Source organism: Triticum urartu, chromosome 3A, assembly GCF_056163025.1.
Source record: "Triticum urartu cultivar PI428250 chromosome 3A, HENAU_Tu73, whole genome shotgun sequence".
NCBI classification, from domain to species: Eukaryota; Viridiplantae; Streptophyta; class Magnoliopsida; order Poales; family Poaceae; genus Triticum; species Triticum urartu.
In genome coordinates, this window is record NC_141875.1 from 151,512,397 (window position 1) to 151,521,970 (window position 9,574).

General features: G+C 53.4%; 1 protein-coding gene across 1 annotated transcript; it reads right to left on the reverse strand.

The window, feature by feature from the left end:
• On the reverse strand, positions 1–8,178 carry LOC125543423 (putative E3 ubiquitin-protein ligase LIN-1). The gene is made up of 12 exons (XM_048706752.2): positions 7,285–8,178; positions 6,931–7,185; positions 4,016–4,104; positions 2,681–3,916; positions 2,451–2,595; positions 1,793–2,357; positions 1,569–1,693; positions 1,327–1,443; positions 1,114–1,245; positions 628–1,008; positions 270–518; positions 1–187 (listed from the first exon to the last, which is right to left on the reverse strand). Exons 1-12 carry the CDS (start codon positions 8,104–8,106, stop codon positions 170–172), a joined length of 4,134 nt encoding a protein of 1,377 aa, XP_048562709.2. The 5' UTR covers positions 8,107–8,178; the 3' UTR covers positions 1–169.
• Positions 8,179–9,574: the final 1,396 nt, after the last annotated feature.

Below are 9,574 nucleotides of genomic sequence, written 5' to 3' on the forward strand. Positions count from 1 at the left end.
CTCTTAACAATCCGTGCAAAACAGCAAAAGCATGCCAAAAAATTACTCTACATTTAAATTACAAGTATATTTTAGCTGTACATCCCCATTTCTGGTCACCATTCTGCACAAAGATAGGTGACTTATTCCGTCGTCCCCACCCTGTACGCGACAATCTGCATATCTCTGCTCAAGTCAATCCCCAAGCCTGTAGAAAAATAAGGGAACTCAGTGTAAGAACAGCCTTCGTGCAATATTGGCTAAAAAAATAGTAAGACCACGACCCTGACCTGAATTTTGCCGTCAGACGTTCCGACGACGAGGACGTCCCCGTCGGCGTCCACCGCCATGCACTGGACCCGGCAGCCGGCGCCGCCGGCCTGAAGAGCGCCGATCTTGATGAGCTTCTCCCTGGACCAGATCTCCACGGCGCCGTTCCTTGAGCCCAGGTACACCAGGTCCGCGCTCACCACCAGTGACCGCACCTCCGCCGCCGACGGTATCGACCCAACCAGGTTGTAGTTCGAGCTGTTCCATATCTACACGCAGCAGCAGCAACGCCCCCAAACCGTCGTCAGAAACAACTCACAAAAGCATCGAGTCGCCGGAGATAGTTTGGTTTGTCGATCGAGTTCATGTAGCAAGCACCTTGACGGACGCGCCGTCGAGAGGGGTGCTCCCGGTGTAGAGCAGCCCGTCGTGGACCTGCAGGGAGTAGACCGGGTTGGACTTGCCGAGGATCCTCTTGTTCCCGGGCTGGATGACGCCCAGCGTGCCGCTGGCCAGGTCGATCTCCTGGATGCTGCCGTCGTTGCAGCCGCAGAAGAGCTTGCCGTGCACCAGCGCCATGGACCGCACGGACTTGCTCGGGTTCAGCACCTTGGGGGTGCCGCCGTTCCAGCTCAGCGTCTTCACGCCGGCGCCCTGCGGCACGAAGCAGGCCATGGCGCTCGCCACCGCCAGGTTCTGCACGGGGTCCCTCGTGTCGTACACCTCCGCGCACCGGAGGCCGTCCCGGAACTGCCAAACCTGCCCATGTACGTACCAGCCAACGAGTTTTATTCTGAACTTTGCACATTGTGATTAATCCGTAACTTTCCTCGATTTTACGAAGAAAGAAATATATGTTGTTACCCTGATAGTTCTGTCCATGGATCCGCTGTACAGCTTCTCCTCCGAAGGCAGGATTGACAAGCTGGTGATGGCTTTCGCGTGCTCCTGGGATTCCTGGACGAGCCGAAGGATGTTCTCGCTTCCCTCCCAGACCTGGATTTTAAATTTTCAGACTTCAGAAACTGAAACCATTGTGATGACCTGTGGCTGAAACTGAAACTATGGATGAGCAACCTTTAGTGTTCCATCAGAGTGCCCGGAGAAGATGTAGCTCTTGTAGTAAACGATCGACGTGACCTCGCCGTTCGAGCTGCAGTCGGCGTTGTTCAGCTCCTTGTGGTTCCACATGTCCTGCCACAAGAAAAAGAAACATTCTTCAGCAAACATAAATCTTGCATGCAGTAGTTCAACTTTTGTGAATTTAGAAAAAAAAAATTGTGAATTTATTCGGATCGTTTGTAAACGCTGAGCCTTACGATGCTAGACTCCTGACCATCTGACAGTAGCTTCAGCATCTCGAACGCTAGGCCGGACGATTTCTTGAGCTCCCTCAGTGTTCTCAGCACGTCCTTGATGTACGTCGTGATGTCTTGCATTCCCTCTGAAACAATGTCATGAGCTTTGTTAAATAAATAAGAGAGGAGAGAAGTTTAGTTTACAACTTATCAGCAGAATGATCGTCGAGCAGCCAGTAACCAACCGCGGTCGTTCATGAAGCTCCTCAGCGCCACCATGGCGAGGGCGCGGTCGCTGCCGTGCTTGGCGGACCTGAGGACGAGCACAAGCTGCCGGAGCAGGCAGACACGCGCGGCGCCGAGCACGCCGGTGTCCGGGAGGAGGGAGAGCATGTGGACGAGCCATGCCGCGCACACGAGGCTCGCCGCGAACAGCTCCGCGTTCTTGCTCTCCAGGCACTCGGACAGGGCCTCCAGCACCAGCCCGAACTCGTGGCTCACCAGCGCGTAGGCCGTCTTCCTCTCCCACTCCGACGCCGCCTTCTCCTCCCCGGCGGCGTCGTCCTCGGCGCCGTCGGTGCCACGAACGACGCTCAGCTCCTGCGACTGCCGGTACCTCTCCTTCACCCTGGCGAGCTTCAGCAGGGCCGACCGGGCGAGCGGCCGCCCCGACGACGAGAACTTTCCGGGGAGGTTCATGATGGTCTCGGCGGCGAGGAGCTGGCTCCTCGGGAAATCCGAGTTCTTGAGGCACTGCACGAGGCTGTCCATCGCCTCCTCGCGGTACATGCTTATCTTCCTCGGCTCCACCTGACGATCACATCAAATTATTTGGATTCAGAAGAGCTACATATGAATCATTCTGTAAGCTGATCTGAATAAATTATACTGTGCTCAGCTCACCAAGAGATCGAGCTGAAGAAGAAGTCCGGCAACGACGGGGCTCTGCTCCGGCGTCGTGGACTGCAGATACACGAGGAGCGTGTGCATCATGCTGAAGGAGCTCCCCTCTTTGATCGCCCGAAGCACACGTTCCGCGGCCGATCGCCTGAAGTCCGAATAACGGTTATGCATGGGGTCGACAAGGCAGCACTTGGAAAGCGTGGGAGGAATGTGGAATTTGATTTCGTTACCTTTTCAGCTTCAGAAGCTCGGAGAGGAACCGCACGATTTCGAACTTGTCGGCGTCGCCGACGACGTGGAAGGCGTCTAGGACGGCGTTCACCGCCAGCTTCTCCACGATGCTGCTCCGGCAGTGGCCGTCTTCCCCGATGCATCGCATCAGGATCCTCATTGCGGCCACCCTTACCTCCACCTGCTCGGCCTCCAAGACCAGCGCCGTGCTCCTAACGAACCTCTCAGACACCAGAGAGGACCTCGGCACCGGCGGCGTGCTCTCCCGGCTGACGCCTGATTCTGTGAGAATCTGGCTCAGGAGGATCACTGACGCGGACTTGGGCTTGACGCACATGTTGAGCGCGTCTGCCTCATCGGCTCGCCGGATGGTTGCCACCAGCGCTTCGCCCATGTCCATCTCAACGAGCTGCTCCACGGAAGGAGACAGGAGGAAGATGAGCACGACGGCCTCGACGAGCCCTTTCTTGAACAGCGCGACCAGGCAGTCCACGTCGGTGTCCACCCGCGTGAGCGTCTGCACGACGCCGTCGTCGCGGGAGGCGAGCTCGGCGAGGAGGAAGACGGCCACCTGCAGCACCTGCGCGCTGACGGAGTTGAAGAGGATCTCCACGAAGCCGTTGATGACGGCGGGCTTGGCCAGCGCGGAGAAGAAGGCCTGCTCGGCGGCGCCGGCCTCGCGCCAGAGCCGCTCGATCCTGAGGACCGACTTCTCCGACTCGGCCAGCTCCTCGGACGTGCAGAGGCAGGACACCGCGGCGCGGAGCTCGCCGACGGCGCTCTCCACCGTGGCCTGCACGATGACGCTGGTCGGCGACGGCGCGCTCGCCTGGCTGCCGGTGGCGTCCGGGGACGGCGAGTTGATCTTGAACGCGGGGGCCGGGCTTTCCATCCTCGCGGTCGCGGGCGTTCTCGGCACCGCGGGCGTGGCGGGCGTGGGGGGCGTGATCGGCGTGGCGGGCGGGCTCTGCTCGCGCCAGCCGGCGATGAGGCGCTTGAGGACGTAGTTGGTCTTGGGGAGGCTGCCGCCGTGGAGGTGCTGGCGCGTGATGGGGCAGGTGGCGTTGCCGCGGTCGAGCCACTCCTGTATGGCGCGGCGCTCGTACGTCTGGCCGGTCTCGAGCGTGACGGGGTCGTCGAAGACCTGGCTCGTGATCGGGCACACGAAGTCCTTGGGCGTCGTCGCCGCCTGCTGCTGGTGCCGCGACAGCTCGGCGTCGCCGCCCATCGGGGACCTGTATGTATTCAAATCCATGAGCACGTGTCTCCATCGATACCATCGGTGCAATCTAGGTCGGGGAAATGCTGTTTCTGGAAGCGGGTGAAATGGTTACCTCGAGGGCTCCGGAGAGGGGCGGGCGCCGTCGTCGGCGCGTGGCTGAGCTCTGCGTGGCTTGGACAGTGGGGACGACGCAGGCTTTTCCTAGGAGACAAGGCAACAACATTGGGAACTCAGCTCTGGAGCGATGAGAAGCAAACGAGGGTTGTGTTCATCCATCCCTCCAAGTAGTAGAAACTAGAAACTACCGTAATTACATGTCTTCTTTTACTGAACCTTCTTTTAGGAAAGTTAAGAACTCAATTTCGTGATTTGAAAGGGCCATTTGTCTTAAAAAAAATTTAAATCACTAACATCTGGAATTACGCTATAAAATCAAATTGTTTGAAAATGTGCAACTCTAGTGAAATGGGGTCACTAGGGTCATCTCCAAATTGCAAATTCAATCAAACATATGTCAATTTTTTTTGCGGCAAAACATATATCAATTGTAAAAAACTCAAATTGCAAACTCATTCTCTTCAACGCCGAGCTAACCTAGCACCCGAAAAAACCTAGAAAAACCGCTGAAGAAGCCTAGGTAGATATTTTCAAGGAATTAGTTTTTCTGGCATTCAGGATAAGTCCTCGCAACCAATTAAATTTTGTCTTGTGCGTGGAAAAAGCATGGGGTGCCTCGTGACTTAGTTTGCTTGGATGCAAGGCAATATCTACGTAGTGAGCAAAAAAAAAAACAATCCTGCCGCCTGGTGTTAGCACCCTCGTTGTAGATGGCCTAAGAAGATGAGGATGGTTGGATGTTTCCAAGTGATTTTTTTTCATGAATTATCTCAAATTTTATTACATCTCAGTCACATATCTTACTAGTCGGGATTGGATATCCGAAACCTCCCACCGCAGTAATTTCCGGGATTGTAGTATGGTAGTCGTTCATACCACTATCGATTATAAGTGCTACTACCTCTGTTTCTAATGTACTTAAACTACCAAAACGTCTTATATTTAAGAACGGAGGGAGTGTTTTGAAATCCATGAATGAATACTTTTTTCTAAGTTAATGATTGTGAGTGTTGGTTCGTTATTTGCAAAAATTCAGTAGTTTTTGTTTTGTAGTTTCAGTTACAAAAGCAGAAGGACAGTTGTAAGTGTCTCAAACGACTCAGGAATAGCAAATGAACCATTATATTTATATGCTTTGCCATCTAGATATTCACCCTAGCTTTAGGTTCTCATACTTTTTTTTTGTGTGAATAGCTTCTCATATACTTATTTGTGTTTGTCGAATTGTGTTATTCTAAACTTATTTATAGGCCAGTATGTACATAATTTGCCAAAATGTCATTACGACAATATTCAGCGAATCGAAATACAATCTAACTTACTACTGAAATTTAGAAAACTAAATCACAACACTTGTGGCAAGTTTCTTTTTAGCAGATTATACCATAAAAAAGTTAACTCGTTTCTAAAACGTGTAAAACCGATTAAACCAAAACCGGGCTATCAATTATTATTTTTTGCGAATGGGGTTATGACAACTCATCAGGAACACATCCAACATATCTCCTTGTTTTGCAATACCTCCATTCGATGAATTCCTAGAAAGTGTGGCTTCAAACTTTTCTAACTTTGTCTTATTCTACATAAATAAACATTTTGATTGATAAATATTTAAATTTCATATTTTTTAGTGAAAAATCCCTAAATACCAATATCTAAAACACATCTTCTATTTACGAACTAGCAGAGTAGGAATTAATTGATTTCAGCACATTGATAGGAGTACCTATGTGCTAATTACGAAAACAGTAGTTCTTTTGAGAGTACGCAAATTGCGAAACATACCTTTACAGAAAAGAGAATTTCAAGTACAAGACGGGTATCATTCGTTGCGTACACTAGTTTTATAAATTTGTAGAATGAAACTCGGTCAATTTTTCTTGTAGAATCCAGACCATTTATCAGACCGAGATCTAGTGACTGGCCCCTAGCCAATCACGCCGTAACTGGCGGGAAACCAGCCGTTGGATGAAGGATGGAAAGCCCGGATCAAACGCTGTAGCAAAGTACCGTAGGAGACACTGTACATGAAGCACTGAAGCTCATCCACTGTGGACGAATTCCTCTAGACGGGTCACTGTATCTAGGGTACTGTTCACACAGATCTGTCCACAAATTCTTGACCAGACGGTGTAGAGAAGGGGACAAGGCACCATACTGTTCACCGGTGACTCGTCAACAACAAGTCACCGGATCTCAGTCCCCATTTATCCAATCATCCTTATGGTTTAGTTTCAGGTTGTTAAATTGTGATGATCTTATTTTCTAATGTGTTGTGACTTGTGAAGAAGGTAAGTAAGAATGTAAACAAAAAATGTCAGCTTATTAGAATAAATAAGACCAAGTCTAGTCTAGTTATTTAAATGGGGTTATCATAAACTTACAAACGGGTCTAAGTTGCCTAATTCAAAGTTCTTATTTTTACTTGTAGGCCGGCATCCATGTTTAATTATTATAAACTACCGCATATCCTAACTAATCATGAACCGGGATGTGCACTGCTAATCTTTTTGGGGACTGCGATTCATAAGAAATGACTAGAGCTGAGCACCAATGAACTTCTCTGATTTCGGACTAGGGATCCAATCACGAACAAGGATGCAAGCGGACCGTCGTGGACCATCCGTGAATGGTTTGCTTGCATCCCTGTTTCGGATGATAATAAAACACCTCTCTAGTTTCGGCTTAAGAGAACTTCTTTAAGTTTCGGTCCGTGTCAAGGTTCAGATACATGTACATCTAAAAAAAATGGTTCAGATCACTCGAAAAAAAGATTCAGATATAGCTATATGTATATAGGGAAAATATCTGATGCATCAAAGCTTGTGGTGCTACCGGTGCACCGAACTCACATTATGCTTTTAAAATGTTCAAAAATTTCTGAAAAAAAATTAGCACACAAACACACACCTGTTTTCCGGTGTAGATCTCGGATGAAGAATCCTCCGTGCTTTCGTCGGAAGCCGTGGCAGGAGAGTACCCGGCCCGGAGTCTGGACGCCGGGCTTCCTCTGCCGACCTGCGGCGGCTGCTTCTTCTGCTGCTGCACTATGAGGTGCGGAGCCACGCGCTGCGGGTACAGGCTCGGCGGCCTCATCATTTCCCTCCGGCCCTTGATGCTGCCCTGCCGCGGGTACATGTCGCCCTCCGCCTCCGCCCACATCGGCTACAAAATCACCGGAACCTGCTGTGACTCTGGAGTCTGGACTACTCCGTTGAGCACGCTGAAATGGATGGAAAGAACGAAGTGTCTATGGAGACTTACATTATTCCGTACGCCATTCTGCGAACTGACGGCCCCATCGTCGGCGTCCGTCGAGGCTTCCTCGTAGCCGGTGTTCTCGTACTCGTCGGCGTGCTGTCCGGTGGTGAATACAAGCTCTGGGGGAGGAGGCGGCGGCGTCATCCGTGGCGCCTCGCCGGCTTCGAGGATCTTCTTTAGGTAGAGCGCGTAGGCCTTGCAGTTCACGTCCAGCACCATCTCGTACTCGCGCTCCAGGCCCCTCATCTCGTGCGCCTGGGCGCCGCTCATCAGCGACAGCACCCTCATCGCCGACAGCGCCACTGTCTCGTCGGATCTTTCCTCGTCGCCCTGCGCCGCGGAAGCCACGGCGGCGACGGCCGACGCGCGGCGCGTGGCGAAGTGCCGCATGACGGCGAGGAGGCGCGGCGCGAAGAGCGCCTCGAATGCCGCGGGCGCGAGCTCGTGGCGCGCGAGCGCGGGGTCGAGGACGAAGAGGTCGAGCACGGCGGATGCGGCGGAAGGCGCCCCGCCGCGTCGTCGCGCTGCCGACGCGATAGCGGAGAGGAGGCAGGAGAGCGGGGTGGCCGCGGGGAGGGACAGCAGCAGCCGCTCGGCGGCGCGGAGCGACGACGGCGAAGGCGAGGCGGACGGGACCGTGTCCAGCGCGTCCGATATGAGCGACAGCGCCTGGAGCGTCGCGGCCGTGTGCTGCCCCCCGCCGCCGTCCGCGGAGGCTGCGGCGGAGAGGAGGTGGCGCCGGAGGAGCGGGTCGGCGATGAGCTCCGCGAGGAACGCCGAGGCGTGCGCCACGACGGCGGAGTACGTCGGCGTAGGCCCTGCCATGCTTGCCTTCTCTCGCGTCGCGTGCCGTGCAGCCCGCGCTGAGCAGGACACTCGGTGATGGGGATGGTTTTGTTTCGATAACCTTGGACTCAGATGCAGACGACGGAGAGGACGAAATGGCCGAAAAGGGCAGGCGTTCTTGGTTTGTGGGACAGAGAGGAGGAGGGGTAGGATGGGGATTTGGCGTCCTGTGGGATTTAAATTATGGCGGGAGGAGGACTGGGTCGGGCTGGGTTCCCGGCCGGCAGCGGTCGGCAGGTAGCGCGCGACGGCGCGACGCGTGGAGAGAGTCAGAGAGACGGGCCGTTCGTCCGGCGAAAAGGACCGTTTTGGAGTTGCTAAACCTTTGGCAGTAGCGAGAAAGTCAAATCATCATCTCTTCTTTTTGACAGTCCATCGGATCATCTTCTTACTTAAATACGTGGGATTTTTGTTACAATCGTTGTGACAAATGTTTGATGGGGGTGGCTTTCAGTCATTGTCACCATTCACCAAAAACCTTCGAAGAGAAGGACTCGCCAATTGGAGCAAATGGAGAAAACAATGAGACAACGAAGTCACCAACCATAAGAGCAACTTCAACGGGGCTACCTAAACGGATGCGCGTTTTGTCCACCTTTTATTCGTTTGGGTCGGTCAGGCGGACGTACGCATCCGCATTTTAAAATGGGTCAGTTTGACCACCCAACGGGGAGGCCGACCCAAATGTGCCGCCATGGAAAAATAATAATAAGTTACACGAAATAAACATAAATAAACAATGGTGCGGCAGCGTGACATCAGGGTACAGCAATGGCTGCCTGTATTTCCAATGCCACCGCGTTTGATGCACCAGGATGTGTAGGCGCCGGCGACCAGGGCGGAAACGCGTCGCCGCCGGAGGAGGAGGAGGGGGAAGGGGAGCACGGGAGGACGAGGCGCGGGGGGGGGGGGGGGTGCCCTTGCCCTTGCCCTTGCCATTGCAGCTGCCGAAGAGGCCCATGGCTAGGGTTTGCGGTCGCCGGCGAGGAAGTAAAGGGAGTGGTGGTGGGGGGAGGGCAGATGTGGACGGGAGAAGTGGATGAGGCCGACCCCGCCGCACACGTGGTTAAAAAAGGACGCTTCCACTGACTGACGCGTGGGCTCGCTGTCGGTGATCATCATAAATAAGACGACCGGTGGCGGTTGGGTGGCCGCCAGGTGGGGACGCGGCGGACGGCGAAGAGACGCGCGGCGCGTACGCTTCGCGTCCACGCCGACGCATTCCAGACGCAATTTTGAACCAGAAATGGGTCGACGCGGACGCCAGACGGACATGATTTGAGTTTGGGTCGGCGTGTTGGGCCGTCACTTTTGTCCGCGCCGACCCAAACAGATGCGGGCGGACGAAATGGATCATCCCATTGAAGTTGCTCTAATATACCTTCATCTGCAAGATTCTTGTTAGTACTTCGGATTAGGATATTTATTGGAGCGTGAAAGACCATTT